Source organism: Telopea speciosissima, chromosome 1, assembly GCF_018873765.1.
Source record: "Telopea speciosissima isolate NSW1024214 ecotype Mountain lineage chromosome 1, Tspe_v1, whole genome shotgun sequence".
In the NCBI taxonomy this organism is placed as follows: Eukaryota; Viridiplantae; Streptophyta; class Magnoliopsida; order Proteales; family Proteaceae; genus Telopea; species Telopea speciosissima.
In genome coordinates, this window is record NC_057916.1 from 80,491,396 (window position 1) to 80,515,488 (window position 24,093).

Here is a 24,093-nt window from a genome sequence, read left to right on the forward strand (position 1 = left end):
GATTGAAGGCAAGAGTTAGAGAGGTGGAGTAGCAAGGGAGAGCCGCAGCCATGGCGAGGATTAAGGTTCACGAGCTCAGAGGAAAGTCGAAGACAGATCTATTGAACTAGTTGAAAGATCTGAAAGCAGAACTCACTCTGCCCCGAGTTGCGAAGGTCACTGGTGGTGCACCTAACAAACTTTCTAAGATCAAGGTGGTTAGGTTCTCAATTGCACAGGTCTTGACTCGCAGAAGCAAAAAGTGGCTCTGAGGGAAACCTACAAGAGAAGAAGTTCCTACCGCTTGATCTTCGTCCGAAGAAAACCAGAGCCATTAGAAAACGCTTGACTAAGCACCAGGAATCCTTAAAAACACCTCGGGAAGAAAAGCAATAACGGTACTTCCCAATGAGGAAGTATGACATCAAGGTGTAGGGTTGGATGAATTTAGAGATAGAATTGTTACTTTTACAGAAATTTTGTTACTTGCTTTGAAGAATACAAACTTCGGAAGATCACTCCCTTTTAGTTTTTATTCAGAGAAGCTTTCTTTCTTTTTTAACCCAAAAAAATAAAGCAAGATTCATCGCTATGAAAGTTTAACCTTGACGCGCTCGAATATGGATGGGTTTATCTTCTTTTTTTTCATTTCCCATTATCAGAATTTTCTACCAACGAATTGAATTAGATTTCAAAAACCTAACCTTTAAGTTTTGGAGTTTTTTTAATTTCCCTTCCATTGCTTCAATGCCTTGCTTCCTCAGTCACTAAATCTGGATTCATCTCCGTTATACTTGCCATCTAAACAAGGGATTCAAAACACGGAATGGGGATTTTGTTTTTGGGGATTTAGATGGATAAGTCGATTTGGGCATTCACCTTCGGAGTTAGACTGAGAAGAAAAAGAGCCCGATCCGAGCGGAATCTAGATGAGTGTGAGAATGAGTGAAAAGGGTTGGTTTGAAATTTTTGAACCGGTCGGGTGGGTTTGGTTTTGGGTTTAGGTTTAAAGTGGGTTCAAACAAATCCCATGTGATTTTAACTTTAATTTGAAATCCTGCAATATTGACCGATAGATTGCTGTCAGTCCAGCTGGCGCCCTTGTAGCACACGGAAGTAGAATGGAAGCGCCACTTTTGAAAGTAGAGGATGTGGATCCCGCTCTTGCTGACCGTGATTCCGTTTTTCTGGTAAATCTTATCTTCTCTGAACTCATCCTTAAGAGCTAGTGTGAAACCCTAACACTTTTCCTAAAAATTTGCAGTCCGGGGGCCCAGATTACAAAGTGCCCTTAGGAAGGCGAGACAGTTTAAGCTTTGCCACAAGAGAAGCAACCCTAGCGAACTTGCTACCCGGTACCAGCAACACAACCGCAGTCCTCGACTTGTTGGCCACCAAGAAATCGGACGCCGTCGCACTCGAGTGGCCCTCGTGGGTGGATACCACACCGCTAACTTCTCTTCCCTCTCCTCTCGCCTGTCCCCTAGTTTCTTTCTTTCTCTGATGTCATCATCGTCGCCTGTAAAACCAAAAAGCCCATTTACCAGCAAAAGCTGCAACACTCTCTCTACTTCCCTTCCTCACTTGCAATCTGAAGAATTCAGATCGAATTCTCGACACTTCAAAGTAGAAATTTTGAAGAAGAAGAAATGGGGTTGGTTCCAAGATTTCGACCTGCCATCATCCAGTGTAGGATCAAGCACCTGCATAGAGGTGGGATCACTGTGACTCGTCACGATCAGCTCATAATTAAGCTACCCGATTCAAGGGTTCTTAAGGTTGTTGCTCGATCGGTGCTTCTGGCTTTGGCCATTATCACTTCTCCCTGGCTTGGATCAATGGTCATTCGGGATTCTTCCTTAACTTACAGTTCTGTAACCTCTGAGTCTCGCATCCATGATGAATCATTGTTGCTTGTACTCCTTCACGACTTAACCAGCGAGGGTCTCTTCAAATCGGGCCACAAAGCCCTCTTTGTGATCCGACATGGCGATGGCGACGACATTACAACTCACGGTGCCTAGTTCTTGAAAGCCCACGACATGGATCTCGTCTCTGATTCGAAGCCGAGCGACAGAACTCGAACCTAGATGGCACATTTGATTTCATCATCGTGTCTAGTTTCATTGCCGGCGAGTTCATCGATCGAATCCTCAAGACTGGCGGAATCGTTGCCAATAACATCTAATGAAGAATCAGATGTGAATAAGAGTATCAATCACTATGGATGCGTGAAAGACTAGGGCGATAAATAACCTCATCATGTTCTTCCGAATTGATTTCCAAGGTGTTCCCTATAAGGATACCTGCAACTCATCTGTCCCAATCGATTTGGAGAAGATGAGTTGCAAGGTTTTTTTTTTTTTTTTTTTTTTTTTTTGAAGGGGCACTTTTATCATTTTATCTTTTGATTTTAACACTGTTAGTCATAAACTGACGGAATGGATTTATTTGTTACCGTTTGTAAATCTCAGGGAGTACATAGATTTTCCAAAACTGAGGGATAAAATCATACTTTCGTCAAACCTCGGGGGTGGTATGTGTAAATTACCCTAAATCTCTATTTAACATTAAAAAGAAATTCACAAAAAACGAAACCCGCTTCTAGCATTGATAAAGCACTCTCGCCATTTTAGTCGCTGCATCCGAGGACCCGATCTCATTCCATTCCATCTCGTTAGTTATTACCCTACAGAATTCTCTCTTTCTCTCTCTATCTTTATGAGTTGCCATCAACGTCATTAATGGTAAATCTCTTTGTAATCTACTAATTCATTTAGTTACCAATTCTAATCTCCTCTCTCTCTCTCTCTCTCTCTCTCTCTTTGATGAAAAGATTACAGAAAGAAAATTAATAATCCTTTGGTGACAGTCTGACAGAGAATCCCTTCTTCACTCCAAAACCCTTGTTGCGTTGGCAGCAAGGTGGGGGTGGAGTTGCAGGAAAGGGGTTGCAGGAGGAGGAAGAAGAAGGGGGTAATATAGTCTTTTTCTAATACTTAACAACGATTTTTCACAGAATTGATTTGAATCTTTTGATTTTAAGAGAGGGGAGAGCTATTACTCAATATGCAAGGGTGGGGTTGTCATTCGGGCATAATCGAAAGGAGCGGGGAGTAATTTTCTCAAAAAAAGATATGGGTTACTAGTACTATCGCCACTATTGATATTTAAACTACTACTGTTGTATATGTTGGATGGTAGTAATGATAACGAATTGGGTCTCTAAAGCAAAGGAAAGAAGTACAGATGTAAGAGACAAAGTAGAGAGGGTGGAAGATGAGACCGGAGAACTATCAAAAACCCATTTTATGTTTATATTTCTTTTCTTTTTCTGATTTTTAAAGAGATTAAAATATCTATATTTTCTGTTTCATGAATAAGATTAGGCCTTTGGAACAGTTGTGTGTTATCATTGTTAGAAACATTGTGTTAGTTGAGGTATTTCCTGTCTTTGTTGGTGTTTTGGAGGTGTATTGACAGAGTAATTGAGCTTGTTTGGATGCCGAAGGGCATTATTGTAATTTTTTGAGTGTACTAATGTGGTACAATATGAACCTGATGTGTTTGGATGTGTTTGATAAGTTGGAGAGGTGTTAAAAGTCATACAGATTGATTTGAGCTTATTTTATATGCCAAGGGCATTCTGGTAATTTCACACAATGCGTTGATATGTTATGATAGGACCGGATATGTTTATGATAATCATTAATTGATATGTTTGACATATGGACAGTCAGTTCCAGATTGGAACAATATGATTTTTGATAGTGGTTCATAGCACAAGGGTATTTTCATAATTGTACACAAGCCATGATTTGTCTAGTGATGTGTACTGACAACTTTTGACAACTGGTTAGGTGGTAAATGTAAGACTGTAGCCAGCTGGCCTCATTCAGCCATGTATGACAAGGGAGGAGATTTGAAATTAAACCCAAAATCAAGAATTAGGTGGGGACGATTGAGGCCTTGAGGGTTTACTTTAAATAATATTTCCAATTGTTGCCTAGATAATAATCCCAAGGGGAAGGTATGGAAATGTATTATCCTCCCATCTCTCTCACCGGAGCCCAAAATCCAAACTCAACCTTTCTTGTCTTTTTTTTTTTTCTTTTTCATTTTTTTTTTCTTACTCTTTCACCACCTCTGTCTCACAAGTACGACACTCCAAGGCTAAGAATCCTTCAGCCAGTTGGGCATCAATCTTATCAAATAATCTTACGTACAAAGGAATAAGGATTAAACACTACCCTAAGGAGTGTTTGGTCTTTGGTGGTGTCAAGACTTAAGTGCATGAGTATGAAATTTTTATCCTCTTCGTACTTGACGTCAAGTACATCTAATAGAGGGAGGTGGATCCCACCTCGGGTAGTGTGCTCGAACAAGGGATAAGATAGTCATTTCTGTCTCTTTTGTTAGATGTACTTGGCATCAAATACGGCCAGTGTAAGTAAGAGGATAAAAATCCATGAGTACATAGTTAGTGCATGGTTCATGGAAAGTGGTGTAAGACGTGGATTATTGAATTATCACATGTGGAAGTTAGGTACTATTGTTTGTTGTTAGTAGTGTTATCGTATGTAGGAGAGTGTGGTCGTTATTTTATGCACGTGGGATAGTTATGGAGAGTGTGGGAAGTGGGGAGGTGTTGGGCAATCTATACCCTATTTATTATTCGGAAGTTAATGAAATAGGCATCGAATGCCCTACATTATTCATGAAACAAAACATATAGATATTTAATGTCTAAGTCGCCCCAAGGTTGACGAAATCACCAATGGATCAAACCCTTTGGGGTTCTTAATAAAAAGGGTTTTTTGATAGCTCTCCAGTCTCATCTCCACCCTCTCTACTTTGTCTCTTCCACCTGTACTCCTCTCCCTGTGCTCTAGCTTTAATGTCTCTCCTCTCTCATGAAGAGATGAATGAGACCCAATTCATTATCAAGAGTAAGATTTTAAACTTGGGTTTTGACTAGGTTTCGATCAATCAAAAATCGAGTTCATCTCGATTTCGACTATATTTCGATCAAAACTTGGAATTTTCTCCAGGCTAACTCGAACCTTGGTTTTGAGGTCCAGAAGTTATTTTTGAGGATTAGAGATGCCCTATGGGGAAAATAGTAAACTCACACTCTGAAGGGTGTATTAGTCATTTGAGAGAAAACTTAACCAACACAATAACACTTAACTAACGGAGTGAAAATTCAGGGGGGCGGTTTTATAATTTAGAAACATAGGGGATCGTTCTGTATTTAGTACAAACCTCAGGGGGTGGCAGTGTAATTTTTCCAAAATACAAATACAAAAATGAAATAAAAACACTAAATGGTATTAGGCATAAAAAAGTGTTTGTCCTAGTGTTTTTTTCTGGTTACTACCATATTTAAGTATCTGTACTGCTTTCGAGCCAGGTTTCCCCAAGTTTCGATGGATATAAGTGTTGAAACTTGCGAAATTACCAACATCTAGGTCTAAATCAGTCAAAACCATCGAATTTCGATCGAAACCTTAAAATCACCCTTCAACTCGTCTCGAAAACCTACGAAACTGAGTTAACTTTGTGGTTTCAACAGGTTTCGATCGAGTTCTTCTTCTATGATCAAGAGTACCATCCAACATATTCAAAAGTAGTAGTTTAAATATGGGGAAATTTCTTAGATCTATGAGATTAAAAAAAGAATTATAAGACAAGTATATTTTAAATTTGTTTTACATCCATAAATTTACATTTTGAAAAGATTTACCTAATCTCCAAATTAGTTAGTGCCCGTCCCGCCCAACAAAAAAAATATAATTAAATTTCCTAATATACCCTTTGACTCACTTTTTTCCTTAAAAAAAAGCTAAAGATAATGCTTAATAGTGTAACCGTTTGCACAACTTATTGAATTCCCTTTTCTATTTATTTGGCGAGAAACTTGCAAGACTAGTAGAAGTCGGGTAGGTGCTTCCCTCTATCTCGTTATCCCTCTTCCACTCATTAATCATCTTCACCAGTGCCGATGAGTATTGGCTCTCTCTCACTTTCTTTGTCCTTGTTGCCGTTTCTTTTTTTTTTTTTTTTTTTTTTCTTCCTTGTAGAGGTTTGGATTTTTTTTTTTCTTTTTTTTCTTTTTTCCTTCAGGAATATCAAATTTTTTTCTCCCTAAATGGTCCAAGAATTAACATGGAAACTGAAGAATACATTCTTCTAGCTAAGGGAACCATTTTAAGAAATCCAACCACGCAGCACACATCTTTGAAGAGATCCAGTTTTGGTTATTTCATAAATAATTAGAGCCTTAATCCCAACCATGTACATCTCCCTTTTACGTGTGGTAACCACTAGATGATTAAAACAGGGAGTGAAAGAGGGATAACGAGAAGAGGGTAAGCACCTAGCGAGCACCACTTTTGCTAGTTTCTGCAAGTTTCCCACCAAATAAATGCAAAGTGCAAATAGATAAGCTATTAAGCAGTATCTTTAGCTTTTTATAGGGAAAAAAATTTGAGTTGTGCAAAGTGCAAACGGTTAAGCTATTAAACATTATCTGTAGTTTCTTTTTAGGGAAAAAAGTGAGTCAAAGGTTATATTAGGAAGTTTAATTTTTATTTTTTTTTGGGCGGGACGGGTACTAACTAATTTGGAGATTGGGTAAATCTTTTCAAAAAGTAAATTTATGGATGTAAAATAAATATAAAATATACTTATCATGCAATTCTTTTTTTAATCTCGTAGATCTAAGAAATTTCCCCTTTAAATATCAATAGGAGCGATAGTGCTATTAACTTATATCTTTTTTTAGAAAAGCCAGACCCCACCAAATTAAGGATGGGTAAGTGGAAAGCTCTCGGACTGCATCCTTGTGTCAACACAGATTTTCTACGGTGTGCTGCCCTGTCCTGCCTGTGCTGCACAGACACAAGGCCACACGCAATGACCGCCTTACCCCCACTCGGGCAAGGCGCTCGAGCAGGAGTAAGGCGGTCAACACGTGCCGCCTTGTATCTGCGCAGCACGACAGGACGGGCAGCCCGCGCTGTAGAAGATCTGGACCATGTCTTCAAGCTCCACTTTCAGCTCTCCCCACTGCAACTCCACCAACTGTACTCCTCCTTCCCCACTCCCCACTCTCACTTGTACCATAAACAACGAAGGTACTACTTCCAACACCTCTATCAACAATCCCATCCTCTCCTTCCCCAACCGAATCACCCTTTTCTTCCTTCTCTCTACTGATTTATTTGTCAAATTATTGAGATTGCTCAAATGTACAATTCTGATCGGAACAAGTATGAGACAACTGCTTGGAGCTGGACACAGAAATATGCCATGGGATAAGGGTATAACACAAGGAATGACTTTGAAAGATGTGTAAAACCATAGTTTCGGTTCATCATCCAAAGAAACAATGTTTGATATGAAATATCCTTGGGCACTTCCTCTTTGTGAAATTGACTACTATAAGTCTTGAAAAGGGGGGAATTAACTGTACTAATAGGATGTTGTGGTTTTTTCCATAGTTTCCTGGTGATGCTTTTGTTTAAAATTTATCCATTCATGCATAGTTTGAGATAGGGAAAAAAAAATATTAAAGGATCAGGCTAGGTGGGGCTTCTAAATAATCGGCCTGATCGGGTGTCCAACGGGCTAGAACCCCACACCGAGATCACCTGATTATAAACGTGTCAGACTTGAGTCCGACACATTTAACATTCGGACTGGGCTAGGTTTTAACCGGGTGGGCTTGATCGGACTGCTGGGTCAGGCCTAGAATTGACACCCCTAATAAGACGGGTGAGAGGAGTTCAAAATCACCATTGAGGCATCGAGTCTGCGCGTGCAAAATATGGAGATCCCTAGGAGAGATGTGTCTTGGCTCTTAGGCCTTCACCTAGGTGGCGATTCCCATTTTTTATTAGATACGTCCTCTTGTGATAGAAAAGTGATGTATTCTGATAGGTACGTACATTGTCTATCTATGACCACGCGTTGCATCTTCCCTTTCAGAGGTACATGGTGGATCCATCTCCAGATCCGATCCTCTCATCTCTCTACAATAATACGTTGGCATCCAGGTAAGAAGAATAAAAGTTCCCCAATAATTACAAAACTGGGAGATTATAGGAGCCCAAAGAGGTGCTTTTGACGAAATTAATTTTCATGGAATATGATAGGAACAGGTTCCTTCAAGATAAGCCACTTTTCATCAGCAAAAAGCTTTGGATCAACGATCTTTCGATGAGCTGTGTGCCTATGAAAGAAAATAAGTTTTAGGACAAATTCCATGAAACAGCATTTGAAGCGTCAGAGATCTAGGATATTTATTTTGGGGGATCAAATAGTGTAGTTGCTAACTATTTTATTAAGAAAAATGAGGAGAGAAATAGAGCGAGAGAGAGAATGCATAGTTACAGATTCGGCTCCTGTCCTGCAGTGGCGGGAACTGGAGCGTCCAACCCAGTTAAACGATAGAAAAAACAGGGGTGGGGTGGTCATTTCATAGGTGGGGACCACCCCACCCCTGTTTTTCCTGTCGTTTAGCTGGGCTGGACGCTCCAGCTCCCACCACTCCCGCCACTGCAGGACAGGAGCTTTTTCCAGTCCACCCTCTCCTAGAGGGAGGTGGAGTGTGCAGCCTTTTTTGCATGGGGAGGTGGAGTCCCTTGGGGTTTGTACCACTTCTAGTTTTACTTGTGGCATTATCTTTATCACATGTCAATTAGCCATTGATGGTGTTATTTTTTTGATATATTAGATGGGTTAATTATTTTTTGATATATAATATAGGGCTGATGTTCTCTATGCCGCAGCGTAGGCTACGCCCAGACACATGGACCCCCATTCAGAGGGGCAAGGTAGTCATGTCGCCCACCCCATGTGTTTGGACGTAGCCCGCTCTGTGGCACAGAAAACATTTGGCCTATAATATATATCCTATCTATCTAAGCTAAAAGGTCATAGCGAACATGATAGGCCCCATCACCACCCTTTGTTCTCTTTCTTTTCGTTATGTGAGTCCCTTTATCAAGATAGGGAATATTAGAATTTTAGTTCTAATAAAACTCTATATGGACATAATTAAATCCCTAAATCAAGCTAATTAGGGTTTTGGTCTAATAAAGTGGGGTCATTAAGTTATATTAGAAGTCTAATGTGGACTGGCTTAGTGTGGGCCAAATAGATTCCTATTGGGACTGTGATGAGTCAGACCCTATAGGGATTACTATATAAGGAGAGCTAGGTCCCCCCTCTACCCATCACAACTTATTATTCTCAATTACTATTGAGGAGTGCATTCTTGAAAGAGAGGGAGATATTTAATGTTCGTCGTCCCTGCGCATTCGGTATTTTCATCAGGCTAGTTACTTTGGGAATAGAGGGGAAGCACCTAGATCTTTGTTCTTTATTTTCCACTGCAATCATCATCACTATGGATGCGAAACAAGGTCAGTGGTTCTATCCCTATTTTCTATTATTTATTTGATTGTGTTCTTGAACGTCCTATGGAGATCCTGGCTTTTGGAATTTTGTCCCTATTCAGATCAATTTAATCTAACAGGGAAATCACCAGTGAACCAATCTTGCGAATCAAGCAAGATGCATTCTTCCTCAACATCAAGTTCACCAACTACAATGATAATGGTTCCATTGTTCATAAGAAACTTGAGAAATCAGAGATACGAGGATGTTAGAACCAAGTTGGCGTGGATCCAAGATCGTGCTAGCAATTGGAGTTTCGTGGAAAAGCCATTTGTTGGATTTGAACTGATGATTAACGTCGTATCTACTACTAAGTTAAAAGGGCCCACTTTATTCAATTCTTGAATGAGCCCAGTCTTAATTGGTTTTATTTATTTCCATACTTCATTAAATGCATGAATATAAGATGACATACTTCATTTAATACATGGATATAAGATGACCTCCTATCCAGCATAAGTACGTGAGCGGTGAGCTTTTACATGAGAGATGATGGAAAAGGAAAAGAGTGAGGAAGGACAAAAGATAATTGTGTTAGGGAATTGAATAGACCTCAACCTCAAAAGTCATTATTTATTTCCATACTTCATTAATTAGTTTTATTTATTTTCATACTTCATTCATTACATGCATGGATAAAAGATGGACATGCAAAGATAGGTGAGCTTTTGCATGAGAAATGATAAAAAAGGGAAAGAGTTAGGGAGGAAGAAAGAAAATTATATTAGGGATTTGGGTAAAACTCATCTTCAAAAGTTAGTTTTTAAGGAGAATCAAGATCTTCCTCATCTCCCCTTATATAGGTGCATCCAAGATCACGTCGAACTGTCACACCCTGACCTTTCCACAACCTTGGCTTTGATTGTTAGGGATTTAAGTAAAACTCATCCTCAAACACAAACTATTAAGAAGAAAGTGCCCATGTACCCCCACCCTACCCTACCCCCCCCCCCCCACACACACACACACACGCACATTTTTTATTCACATATGATGTGGGACTATTCTGCATTTTGCATGGAACCCCAACAAATTATGAATAATTATCACCTCCAATTCGTGGGCATTTTCAATTCTTCTAATAAGGGGGAGTGGACTCATCTTTAACAGTGTTTTTGGGCAGGGGATAGGATAGTTATTTCTGCCCCCATGTCAGAAATTAGAAGGGATAACGAAAATTCACAAATTATATGGTCTTTTGTGAGATTCCCAACAACCTTTGATGGCATTTAATGGTGGATCTCAACTGTTAAAAAGCGAAATGGAAAGAGACTTGAATATGGTGCAATCAATAAACTGCCATCCTCATTGCCTCTGCTTTTTCCTATAAATCATTCTATTATCTGTACTCCACTCTCACACTTCACATTTCCATCTCATGTTTCCTTAACAGTCATCACCCCTCTCCTGCAGATCAAAGCTTTCCAACAACGAGATTTAGAGACGATAATAGTCCTGTGGGAAAGACGAAGACGTTAAGAGTTTTTATGGTGGTGCGGAGTCCACTTCTTCTGATCACAATGGAGACATCAACGGCTATACTGTTCTTAGTTGCTGCCATGGCCGCATATTTACTGTGGTTTATCTTTATCTCGCGTTCGCTGAGGGGCCCACGGGTGTGGCCTTTACTAGGTAGTCTCCCGGGGGTGATCCAAAACTACGACCGCTTGCATGATTGGATTACCGAGAATCTCCGCTCGTATGGTGGCACGTGCCAAAGCTGCATCTGTCCTATTCCCTTCCTGGTGCGAAAACAAGGCTTGGTGCCTGTCACATGCGATCCCAAAAACCTAGAGCACATATTAAAGATCCGCTTCAACAATTACCCAAAGGGCCCCACCGCGCAAGCCGTGTTCCACGATTTATTTGGCGAAGGCATCTTCAACTCCGACGGTGACACGTGGTTAGTTCAGAGGAAGAGGGCCGCGCTTGAGTTCATCCCCCGGAGACTGCAACAAGTCATGGATCGGTGGGTGAACCGGGCCATCAAGCTGCGGCTCTGCCCAATCCTTAAAACTGTCCAAGAGGAATCGAAGATCGTGGATCTTCAGGACCTCCTCCTCCGATTAACCTTCGATAACATATGTGGACTAACTTTCGGTAAGGACCCTCACACCCTGTCCCCCTGTCTACCAGAGAACCGGTTCGCATCAGCATTTGACCGAGCCACCGAGGCCACCCTGCAGCGGTTCATCTTGCCCCAAGTCATATGGAAGTTCAAGAAATGGCTTCGGCTGGGGCAAGAGGTTACCCTGAGCCAGAGCATCCGCCACATGGACAAATACCTATCCAATGTCATCGAGACACGTAAGCTGGAGTTGCAGCAGAATCTCGCGGCGGAAGAGAAGGGGAACCCACACGATGACATGCTATCCAGGTTCATGAATACGAAAGAAGACTACTCGGACTCCTTTCTACAAGACCAGGTACTCAGCTTCATCCTAGCTGGACGAGACACATCAGCAGTGGCGCTAAGCTGGTTCTTCTGGTTGCTGACACTGAACCCAAAAGTGGAGAAGAAGATCTTGCGTGAGATCTGCACGGTTCTTATGGAAACACGTGGCGATGACATGTCAAAGTGGTTGGAGGAGCCGTTGGTGTTCGACGAGTTTGATCGGCTGGTCTACCTGAAAGCAGCCTTGTCGGAAACCCTCCGGTTGTATCCGTCGGGGCCACAAGGCTGGAAACACGTGGTTACAGACGATGTGTTACCGGACGGCACATTCGTACCGGCGGGTTCGAAGATAATTTACTCGATGTACTCAGTGGGGAGGATGGAGTGGACGTGGGGGGAAGACTGCATGAAATTCCGGCCGGAGAGGTGGTTGTCACCGGACGAGAAGAGTTACAAAGTGAAGGATGAGTTCAAGTTCATGGCGTTCAATGCAGGGCCCAGGATCTGTTTAGGGAAGGACTTGGCTTATATGCAAATGAAGTCCATCGCCACCGCGGTGTTGCTCAGGCACCGGTTGACGTTAGCACCAGGGCACCGCGTGGAGCAGAAGATGTCGTTGACTCTATTCATGAAAAATGGGTTGAAGGTAAATGTGCACCATAGGGATCTCATGGACATTGCCGCCGCAATTCGCAAGGAAGGAGCAGCCGTCGATAACGGCAACTCCGACGCACGCGGTTGATCAGATGGTCGTTGCCGCTGCTAATTAAAGGAATAAGGACTAAAGAATATCCTGAGGAGAGTTTGGTCTTTGGTGGTGTTAAGACTTAAGTGCATGAGTACGTGGTTAGTGCATGGTTCATGCAAAGTGGTGTAAGACGTGGGTTATTGAGTTCACGTGTGGATGTGGAAGTTAGTTACTATCGTATGTTGTTAGTAGTGTCACCGTATGTATTGAGGAGTGTGCGTGATCGTTTTTATTATGTACGTGGAATCTATACCCTATTTATTATTCGGAAGTTAGATCCTGATCCTCTACGGTGCATTGCCTCATAACAGTCTGAGCGGCACAAACTGAGTCACACGCATAAAGACTGCCTTACCCGAGTGGGGGTAATGCGATCATTGCGCATGCGGCTTAGTCTACGCAGCACAAGCCGCTATGGGCAGCTGTTCCGAAGAAGATCTGAATTGGTTAATGAAATAGGCATCGAATTATCTACCTAAAACATCTCTTATGAGATTGAGGCACATTATTTGATCTTGGTTCTCGACTTCTCGTCCTTCTCAACTTCTTGTTGGACTTAACTCCTCTCAGGTTCCCTGCACAGTTAGGTTCATAGGTTCCTCTCATAGGGGGCTAAAAATGACGACCTCACCCCCTGCCTGAGCACACTAACCGGGTGGGGTGAAGTTGTCATTTCTATCCTTCCTATGAGAGGAACCTATGAACTTGACCGGGTAGAAACCTTATTCGTTCTTTTCCTTCCGAAATAGGTAACCTGCAGACGTACGTGCTAGGTGGGGTCTGGATTTTTCGAAAGAATAAAAGAAAAAGAATAAATTATTCTTCCCTCCCTCAATTATATTTGAATGACAAATCTCACCCCTGCATATTGAGTAATAAATCTCTATTTAACATTAAAAAGAAATTCACAAAAAACGAAACCCGCTTTTAGCATTGATAAAGCACTCTCGCCATTTTAATCGCTGCATCCGAGTATCCGATCTCATTCCATTCATCTCGTTAGTTACCCTATAGAATTCTCTCTCTCTCTCTCTGTCTCTCTCTCTCTCTCTCAAAGATTAGAGAGAGAAAATTAACGGAAAATTTCACGAACACCCCCTAAGAGTATTCAATGTCTAAAAAATTTACATACTTGATCAAAATGTCACAGACACCCCCTATGTTTATGAATTTATTTCAATTTAGTCCACTCCGATAGTCTCTGCAATTAAGTGCCTGTTAATTCCTTTTAAATGGTAAAATTACCCTTACCACAGTGAAATCCGTATAATACCTTTAATGATGAATTAATGATGTTAGAAGTTAGTTTTTAGAAAAAGACAATTTTGCCTTTGTTTTTATTCAATATTTTTTTTTATTCCTTTTTTTCTCCCCTTCTTCTTCTCCTTCTGCTGTTTCTTCTGCCGCCGCCCCCACCATCACCACCACCACCACCACCGCCATCCCCTCCAGCCCTCCTTCTCTTGCTCCCCTACAACCCCACCACCACCCTCTCCAGTCTCCCCCGCCCGACCATGCTCTCAGCAATCCAACCCCATAAAAACCCTAACTCTACAAATTAAAACCCTAACCTAAAAATTAAATGCTCGCATTTAATAGTTACAAACGATGTCGACTTTGACAGATCAACATATCCATTAACTTACAGAATCAAAGCGAACCCTCGTCGGCTCATCGTCTCTCTGCTGTTTCTGTGGGTTTCTTTCTCTCTCTCTGTGAAGCAGGAAAAAGTCAAAAATGGACATCAGCGAAGAATCCATGGCAGCTCACAAGCAAACTTTCATGGATTTCTTTCTCCCTCTCGCGCATAAGAATTCGGGGGAGTTTTGGTCGGATTCGAGCAGTGAACAATCGGTTTCCAGGAAAAACAATTTGGGTTGTGGTGATGTGAGAGACGAAGTGGGTTTTGAAGAATCTGGGGAAAGCAAACGAACTGAACCTAAAAGCATGGATTCGAGCGAGTTTTGGTCCGATTCTGGTGGAGATGGATCCTCTCCTGCGAAGATTGAGAACACTGAGGGAGACTCTGGCTTAGTCTCTGGTGATTACGAGCCAGAATTTGTACCACAGGGGCTAAATGGGTCGAATTCAGGTGCGATCATGGAGGTTGCAGCAACGGGAAGTGAATTTTTTGGAGTGGCAACCATCTCGGGGGAAGAGGCGAAAGCAGGAGAGGAAGGGAAGAGGAAGATTGTTTGGTGGAAGCTTCCTTTTGAGTTCTTCCATGCCGGCTTTTCGTAGTATCACTACCTAGGACCAATGTAGCAGATAGGCAGCATAAGGATTGCTACAACCAGAATCGACTTAGGTTTATGACATCGGCCGGAGCAGGTGATGGTTGCCGGAGCCGCAGCCATAGAGGGAAGAAGATGAAATGACAGTTTTGTCCTTTTGTTTAAATAACTAAGGGGTAAAGTGGATATTTAGGGAAGAAGATGAAATGATAGTTTTGTCCTTTTGTTTAAATAACTAAGGGGTAAAGTGGATATTTAGGGAAGAAGATGAAATGACAGTTTTGTCCTTTTATTTAAATAACTAAGGGGTAAAATGGATACTTCACCTTTGGGTACTAATTGTGCTTAACATTTGGGGTGTCTGTGAAATTTTCCCAAAAATTAATAATCCTTTGGTAACAGCTTGGCAGAGAATCCCTTCTCCACTTCCAAACCCTTGTTGCGTTGGCAGTAGGGTGAGGGTGGAGTTGCAGGAGGGAGAAGAAAAAGAAGAAGAAGGGGGTAATATAGTCTTTTTTTAATACTTAGCAATGATTTTTCACGGAATGGATATGATTGATAGAATCTTTTGATTTCAGGAGAGGGGAGAACTATTACTCAATATGCAGGGTTGGGATTGTCATTAGGGCATAATCGAAGGGAGGGGGGAGTAATTCTCTCAAAAAATGATATGGGTTACTAGTGCTATCGCTAATATTGATATTTAAACGTACTACTGTTGTATATGTTGGATGGTAGTCTTGATAACGAATTGGGTCTCTAAAGCACAGGGAAAGGAGTACAGGTGGAAGAGACAAAGTAGAGAGGATGTAGATGAGACCGGAGAGCTATCAAAACCCATTTTATGTTTATATTTCTTTTCTTTTTTTTGATTTTTAAAGAGATTAAAATATCTATATTTTCTGTTTCATGAATAATATTGGGCCTTTGGAACAGTTGTGTTGTGTTAGTTGAGGTATTTTCTTGTGTTTGTGCTGTCATTGTTAGAAACATTGTGTTAGTTGAGGTATTTTCTATCTTTGTTGGTGTTTTGGAGGAGTATTGACAGAGTGATTGAGCTTGTTTGGATGTCCAAGGGCATTATTGTAATTTTTTTGTATATATTAATGCGGTACAGTATGAACCTGCTGATGTATTGGATATGTTTGATAAGTTGGAGAGGTGTTAGAAATCATACAGATTGATTTGAAGTTATTTTATATGCCAGGGGTATTCTGGTAATTTTTCACAATGCTTGATATGTTATAATAGGACCGGATATGTTTATGATAATCATTGATATGTTTGACATGTGCACAGTCAGTTTCAGATTGGAACAATTTGATTTTGATAGTGGTTCATATCAAAAGGGTATTTTTGTAATTGTACATAAGCCATGATATGCCTAGTGATGTGTACTGACAACTTTTGACAACTGGCTTGATGGTAAATGTAAGAGTGTGGTCAGCTGGCTTCATTCAGCCATATATGACGAGAATATTGGCCAAGATCAAAGGGAAGAGAATTGAAATTAAACCCAAAATTCAAGCATTAGGTGGAGACGATTGAGGGTTACTTTAAATAATATTTCCAATTGTTGCCTATAAATAGGTAGTAATCCCGAGGGGAAGCTATGGAAATGTATTATCCTCCGATCTCTCTCACCACTTTTGTCTCACAAGTACGACACCCGAAGGTTATGACTTATGAGTCCTTCAGCCAGTTGAGCATCAACCTTATCAAATGATCTTACGTACAAAGGAATAAGGACTAAAGACTACCCTGAGGAGAGTTTGGTCTTTGGTGGTGTTAAGTGCATGAGTACGTGGGTAGTGCATGGTTCATGCAAATTGGTGTAAGACGTGGGTTATTGAATTATTACATGTGGAAGTTAGGTATTATTGTATGTTGTTAGCAGTGTCATCGTATGTAAGGGAATTAGGTACTATTGTATGTTATTAGTAGTGTCATCGTATGTAGGGGAGTGTACGTGGTCGTTATTTTATGTACGTGTGGAGCCCAAAATCCAAAATTTAACCTTTATTGTCTTTTTTGTGAAACTTTTTCTTTCTCTTTCACCAGCGTGTCTCATAAGTACGACACTAGAAGGCTAAGAGTTGCCCAATCTTATGAAAGGGAAATCAGAATTATGTTTTTTTTTTCCATTAGATTATGGATGTGTAGAATCTGCAGAGGAAGTTGAAGGGTAAATCATTGAACAAGGATTACAAGAAGCAGCCAGGCAAGGCATCAAGTACATACAAGTATGGACCGAGTCTGCTCATAAATGAGTCTGGCCCAGTTCCTCGTACGCTCCTTTGTCCAAGTGTATCAATTCCAAAACCGAACACCGGCTCATTTCCACTTATTATTGGTTTCTTCTGGATTAAGAGGTTGTATAATTGGGGTGGGGGGTGGGGGAGGAAACCCAGAATCCATGACCTTTTATTGGAGGAGTTGGTTTTTTGCCAACTGAGCTGACCCTTGGGGTATTATTGTTTTTTCTTTTTATAAATATTCGAACACCCCCCCGAGTCCCACCTCCATGCTCTGCAACCCCACCCTACCCCACATTCTGCAACCCTACGTACCGATGATATAAAAGGCCATAGAAAATTTAGGTTCTATTTGATTGCAAGGGGAATTAAAAGGAAAAGAAGGAAAGTGAAATTTTCAAACCTAAAAAAAAAAAATTTTTATAATCATTACCCCATATGATTGTATAAACTAGTTAAAATTTTTACCATATTTAGTAATGTTACATTTTACATGTAATAATTATTTTATATTTTAAACCAAAGGGAATTGGATGCAAAATAAAATGGAATTTAACGATCAAATATGAAATGATTTGAAGTTAGTGATATTGTGACATGACATAATGATTACAAAAGATTTTTTTTTAAGTATAAAAATTTCACTTCCTTTCCCTTTAATTCCCCTTGCAACCAAACAGAGCCTTAAAGACATCATCCCATAAACATGCAAGAGTTAATTACAACAATTAAGTAAACATTGTTGGTTTCATGGTTATACTTCGTTGGAGAATGTATCCAGTGGCAGTCGTGTCAAAGACACCAGCAAGCACTCCAGTAGTTTTTGATAGTCCCAGCAATACTCCCTATGTTTCCAAAATTTACATAACAAATTGTGTTAACAGACAACCAAAGTTAAAAGATTCCATGTTTCGATGAAGATATGAAGGAAATATGTGCACACAACTACCCAAAATACTGGTGACTCATTTCTTTTTTTATTTGTTCTCATGCATTGTTATCATGCACGTAATGCCAGGAGACCTAAATGCACTAAATCAGGGAATGAGCATAAGATAGATTAATTGGTCTAAATGGAATCCGAAGGACTCTTCGATGCTTAAGTCAGAAATCTGAACAACTGTAGACGTAGGGAACAATAAAAAAGTAGTTGGCTTTGGGAGTAAATTGTCTCAGATCATGTACCTTTGAGCTGCACCTTTTTATTTAATTATAGGAGAAATTGGGCATAAATCTGACTTCTTAGTAACGGTGGCGGAAAACCTATAGACTTCATAGCCTGGCGGTGGAGAGCCTAGATTCGTCAACATGAAGCTGGGGTATACAGTTATTGCAGGGAGGTGGAGTGTACAGCCTTTTCTGCATGGGGAGGAGGAGTTCCTGGGGGTTTGTACCACTTCTAGCTTTGCTTATGGCATTATTTTACCACATGCCAACTAGCCATTGATGTTGTTATTTTTTGGTATATCAGAAGGGTTATTTCTAGATATATTGGTCATATATATCCTATCTACCTAAGCTAAAAGGCCATATCACCGCCCTTCGTTTTCTTTCTTTTCGATGTGTGAGTCCCTATATCAAGGTAGGGACATCACTACTGAACCAATCTTGGGAGTCAAGCATGATGCATTCTTCTTCAACATCAAATTCACCAACTATAGTCATAATGGTTTCGTTCATGAGAAACTTGAGACATCAAAGATATGAGGATGCTAGAACCAAGTATGTTGGCATGGATCCAAGATCATGCTGACAATTGGAGTTTTGTGGACGGAAAAAAAGTCATTTACCAGATTTGAACCAATGACAGATGTTGTATGAAAGCTATGTCACCCTACTACTAAAGTTAAAAGAGTTCATTTTATTCAATTCATGAATTAGCCCATTATGTGTCTTAACCGATTTCATTTATTTCCATTCTTCATTAAAAAGTAGGTGATGAGCTTTTGCATGAGAGATGATGGAAAAGGGAAGGAATGAGGGAGGAACATAGATAATCGTGTTAGGAACTTAGGTAAAACTCATCCTCAAAAGCTAGTTGTTAAGGAGAACCAAGATCTTCCTCATCTACCCCTTCACACGGGAGCATCCAAGATCACACCGGGTTCTCATGCCCTACAGGCTTTGCCCCATGTTTGGGTTGTCATACTCTGACCTTGTCACAACCTTGGTTTTGATGCCACTTGTTAGGGACTTGGGAAAAACTCATCTTCAAAAACTAATCGTTAAGGAGAAGGTGTTCATGTACCTATAAACCTCCTACATTCCCCAATATTCATATATGATTTGGACTATTTACTTCTCCTTCCACGTGGAAACCCAACAAATTGTATGGTTTTGGTGTAGAGGAGAGTATATATGGTTGAAGGCTTAAGCTTAAGCTTTCTTTTGTGGAGGTTTTCATTGGTTTACCTTAAATTCCCAATGGCCTCGGTAGGCAATTAATGGTGGTTTTTAATTGTTATAAAGCGAAAAGGAAAGAGAGTTGGGATATGGGCCACCGAGTACGAGTGTTAATGGATTTCATTTATTTCCATTTTTCATTAAATGCGTGGATTTAAGATGACCTCTTGTGATGCAAAAGTAGATGAGCTTTTGCATGAGAATTGATGGAAAATGGAAGATTTGAGGGACGAAGAAAGATAATTGTGTTAAGGATTTGGGTTGAACACATCATCAAAAGTTAGTTGTTAAGGAGAATCGAGATCTTCTTTATCTCTCCGTTCACATGAGAGCATCCGAGATCACATCGAGTTTCCACGCCCGGGCATTGTCACACCCGGGCCCTACTACAACCTTGATTTTGATGTCACTTGTTAAGGATTTAGGTAGAACTCATCCTCAAAAATTAGCTGTTAAGGAGAATCCCCCCCCCCCCCCCAATTCCTCATCCCTCCCCCCATTCCTCATCCATATCCAATGTCATATGAGAATATGGTTTAAAGTTTCAGCTTAAGCTTTTTCTTTTGTGGATGTCTTTGGTTTACCTTAAATTCCCAAGAGCCTTTGAAAGCATTTAATGGGAGGTTGGCTCAATCGTAGTCGTACTGGTCCCAAACGAAAATGGTTCTCATACAGCTACAATCATTTAATGGTGGGTCTCGATTGTTAGAAAGCGAAAAGAAAAGAGATTTGGAATATGGGGCAATCCAATCCATGAACTGTCTGTCCGTCGATCTAGGTCTTGCCCTGGTGGTTCACTACTATTTTGGGAGAACTACATCAGACACTTGATCGGTGGTTCAAGTCTCCTTATCGACACCTAGTCCACATTTAATTGTTTTCCAAGAAGTGGAGCCTTTGGGTACCATATTTGACCCTTTGTGAGTCCCCTCATTGCCTCCTTGTGGGGTCCTGTTGAGGTTGATGGTCCGTGGGCCCTTGAATTGCACCCAAAAAAAAAAATTTGTCTGTCCTCATTAATTGCCTTACTTTCACCAATAAATCGCTCAATTCTAAGTAATATGAGGGCATTTAATGGGAGGTTGGCTCAGTCATACTTGTACCGGTCTGAAAATGGTTATCTTATGAGAACCAAAGTTGCAGTCATGTTTTTTTTTGGGCGCTGTTCTTTGTGCCGTAGCGTAGCCTATGCCCAGGCACATAGGAGTGGGCGCAATCATCACCTTGCCTCTTTGCATAGGCTGCCAGCCTGCCCATGTGCCTGGGTGCAGGCTACGCTGCGGCACGGAGAACATTCTCCTTTTTTTTTTTTGTTGAAAATAAATTTAAGGGAAATTTACACTTATCTCTCATGAGATATAACGTAATTACAAAAACACCTGTCAATTTTAAAAAATTACATATACTCCTTACTTTTGTAAAAAATTAACAAATGCACCCATGCATGTCGTTATATTGGGACTAACAACATTGGAGTTAAATAGATTTTGACCAAGTTGCCCTCATGTTTGAAATTTTGCATGTACCCATGCAAATTTTCCATTAAATTTAGGAAAATTTACACTTATCTCCCTTGAGATATCACGTAATTATAAAAACACTTGTCAATTTTGAAAAATTACATATGCCCCACTCAGTTGTTCTCCTTCACCTTGTAGCTGCTTCATGAGCTGCTACTCGAATATCATCAGCACTAGAAATAGCTGGCCGAGGTAACTCATTCGCTAATTCAAGAAAATTGAGACGTCCGCCATGTTCGCCATTTCTGGCGTTGCAAATCTCCCCAACCAAATACACGTTTTCTTTCCAGGCTCACGAATCTCTGAAACCCATTTCCTCCACTTCCTCTTTCTAATTAAGATTGGCAAATGGAATTTCCTCCTAGTATCTACTTAAGTGGAAGAAAATCATATTTAAGGACACTGTACAAGTGTTGCATTGACAAATGTTCTATTTTAAGTTGAAGAGATTATTCAAGCACAGATGGATATACATACTTAGTTTAATCACCTGTATCATTGGATTCCATTACCTCTTCATTTTTGAGGTCTTGAAAGTTTTTTTTAGATGGCAGCGCTGGATCAGAAGAAGAGGGTGAGAATCAGGAAGAAGAAGAAGAAGAAGAAGAAAAAGGCAAGAATGTCATTCTATCCTATCAAGGGTATATTGGTCATAAAATGACTTAAAATCTCTTATCCATTGCAACTAATGGAACAATTAACGAGATGGGTGCATTTGTTTATTTTTTACACAAGTTAATGGTACCCAAAGGCTCCACTTCTTGGACAGTAATTAAATGTGGACTAGGTATTGCTAAGGAGACTTAAATCACCTATCAAACACCTGATGCAGTTCTCTCAAGTTAATAGCAAACCACCAGGACAAGCCCTAAATCGACATGATGGGTCTCAATGGTTAGAAAGTGAAAAGAAAAGAAAGTTGAAATATGGTACAATCCAAGAACTGTCTGTCCTCTTTAATTGCCTCTACTTTCACCTATAAATCGTTCTATTCTAAGTTTGTTGAAGGCATTTAATGGGGGTTGGTTCAGTCAAACTCGTACCAGCCCGAAAAATGGTTATCGTATGAGAACCTAAGCTGCTGCAGTCATTTTTTTTTTTTGGTTGTTGAAAATAAATTTAATGGTGGGTCTCAATTGTTATAAAGCGAAAAGAAAAGAGAGTTGAAATATGGGGCAATCCAAGAAGTGTCTATCCTCATTAATTGCTTCTACTTCCACCTATTGTCGCTCTATTGTAAGAACCTTTTTTTTTTTGTTTTGGGTAAATATTCTAAGGACTTTGAGGGCTTTTAATGGGAGGTTAGCTCAGTCATACTCAAGGACTTTTATCCGCTGTTGTAACTGAAGCACTGTTGTACGTATTGTGCGGTGCAGCAATGATCATGTGTGCACAGTGGAACAGTAGTTTACTATGCACACATGGTTGTTGCTGCACCGCACGATGCTCACAACATCGCTCCAGTTACAGCAGCAGATAAAAATTCATTTGTACCAGTCCGAAAAATGGTTATCCTATGAGAACCTAAGCTGCAATCATTTTTTTTTTTGTCGAAAATAAATTTATCACACAATGCTAGATGATATAAGAATTGGAGAGGATTTCTATCCATCAATGAACTGCTTGTCCTAATTAAGGGAAATTATCAGCGCCACCTCCTAACGTTTGTCTATATTTTAAAGCTCACCCACTAGCTACCATAATATCAACCTTTACCCATTTTTTAACAGTGTTAACCTTGAAAAATCTTTTGACCACAATACCCTTTACACTAAAACATAAAAAAAAACCTAACTTAAAACCCACCAATTCACAAACACACCCAAGCCAAAGTCACCACCGATGACCCCATTGGTCCCTCACTCGGTCCTTCCTCCCATCCATATCAATGGGACAGAATCAGATGCACTTCGGTTTAATCGATATTTTCTAGGGGATTTACAGGGGCGGCGAGGAGAGGGATGGATGTGGGGATCTGGCCATGATCCACACGATCATAAGTCTCCATGTGTCGCTCTTTGCACCTAGCATTGCGTGATATACTAATTGGAGAGGATTTTTATCCGTTCGTTGATTACACCATATTTCAAACTCTCTTTCGTTTTCGCTTTCTAACAGTTGAGTCCACAATTAAATGCCTTCCAAGGCTGTTGGGAATTTAAGGCAAACCAACAAAGACCTTCACAAATGAAAAAACTTAAGCTTAAGCTTTAAACCATACTCTCATCTAAACCAAAACCGTACAATTTGTAGGGGTCCCACCTGGAAGGTGAGAAAAATAGTTGTACATAGGATATAAATAAGAAATGTGGGGGGAGTTACTTGGGCACTTTCTCCTTAACAACTAGTTTTTAAGGATAAGTTCTACCCAAGTCCTTAACAAATAAGAGCCAAGGTTGTAGTAGAGAGAGTGTGATTGCCTGATGTGATCTTGGATGCTCTCGTGTAAAGGGAAATGAAGATGGTCTTATTTTTCTTTTTTTCTTTTTCCAGCACCTGTCCGTGTGGCGCTTAATAGCCAATGGTCATGTCCACTTTGGCTAACCCTCCTTGCCTCGTAAACGACACTCTTCTCAAGATCGATGAGCGTAGAATAGGCTGCGTGGATCTTCATGAATTCATTGGCAGTGAGATGAATTTGTCGATGTATAGAAGTTGAGGAACAACAATGACATTTGAAACATCGATTTGGGGATTTCATATGATCCCGTAAAATGGGTGGATTATTGCTGGATCCGGTAAGGAAAATGGGTTTGGCTCACTTATCTAGTGCAAAACAGTTGACAAACACACGATCATAAGTCTCCAAAGTGTAGCTCTCTGCACCTAACACTGGACAGCACTACGTGATATAAGAATTAGAGAGGATTTTTATCCATCAATGAACTGCTGTCCTAATTAATTGCCTCTACGCGCTTTCAACTATAAATCTGTCCTCTCACTCTCACACTCACTCGTTAGACTACCCATTTCCATCTCACGTTTCATTAACCTTCCTCACCCCTTTCCGACAACGAAATTCAAAGACGATAGGCCGGTGGGGACGACAAGTTGAGTCTTGGTGGTGGTGCGGGGTCCTCTTCTTCTGATCACA

The 24,093-nt window shown here is 40.5% G+C and overlaps 1 protein-coding gene, 1 non-coding gene and 1 pseudogene across 2 annotated transcripts; 2 read left to right on the forward strand and 1 right to left on the reverse strand.

Moving 5' to 3' along the window:
* LOC122642850 lies at nucleotides 1-423 on the forward strand (annotated as a pseudogene).
* Nucleotides 424-2,171: 1,748 nt separating this feature from the next.
* Nucleotides 2,172-2,247, reverse strand: LOC122649280. The gene has a single exon (XR_006331246.1). It is a non-coding gene; the product is annotated as a small nucleolar RNA U31b (small nucleolar RNA).
* A 6,312-nt stretch (nucleotides 2,248-8,559) lies between these two features.
* On the forward strand, nucleotides 8,560-12,581 carry LOC122655408 (cytochrome P450 86A22-like). Its single transcript, XM_043849605.1, has 2 exons — nucleotides 8,560-8,564; nucleotides 10,946-12,581. Exon 2 carries the CDS (start codon nucleotides 10,965-10,967, stop codon nucleotides 12,579-12,581), a length of 1,617 nt encoding a protein of 538 aa, XP_043705540.1. The 5' UTR covers nucleotides 8,560-8,564; nucleotides 10,946-10,964.
* The last annotated feature ends 11,512 nt before the right edge of the window (nucleotides 12,582-24,093 follow it).

Excerpts from the sequence above, each read along its gene's own strand:
- LOC122655408 (XM_043849605.1), top strand. The coding sequence starts at position 10,965 with ATGGAGACATCAACGGCTATACTGTTCTTAGTTGCTGCCATGGCCGCA.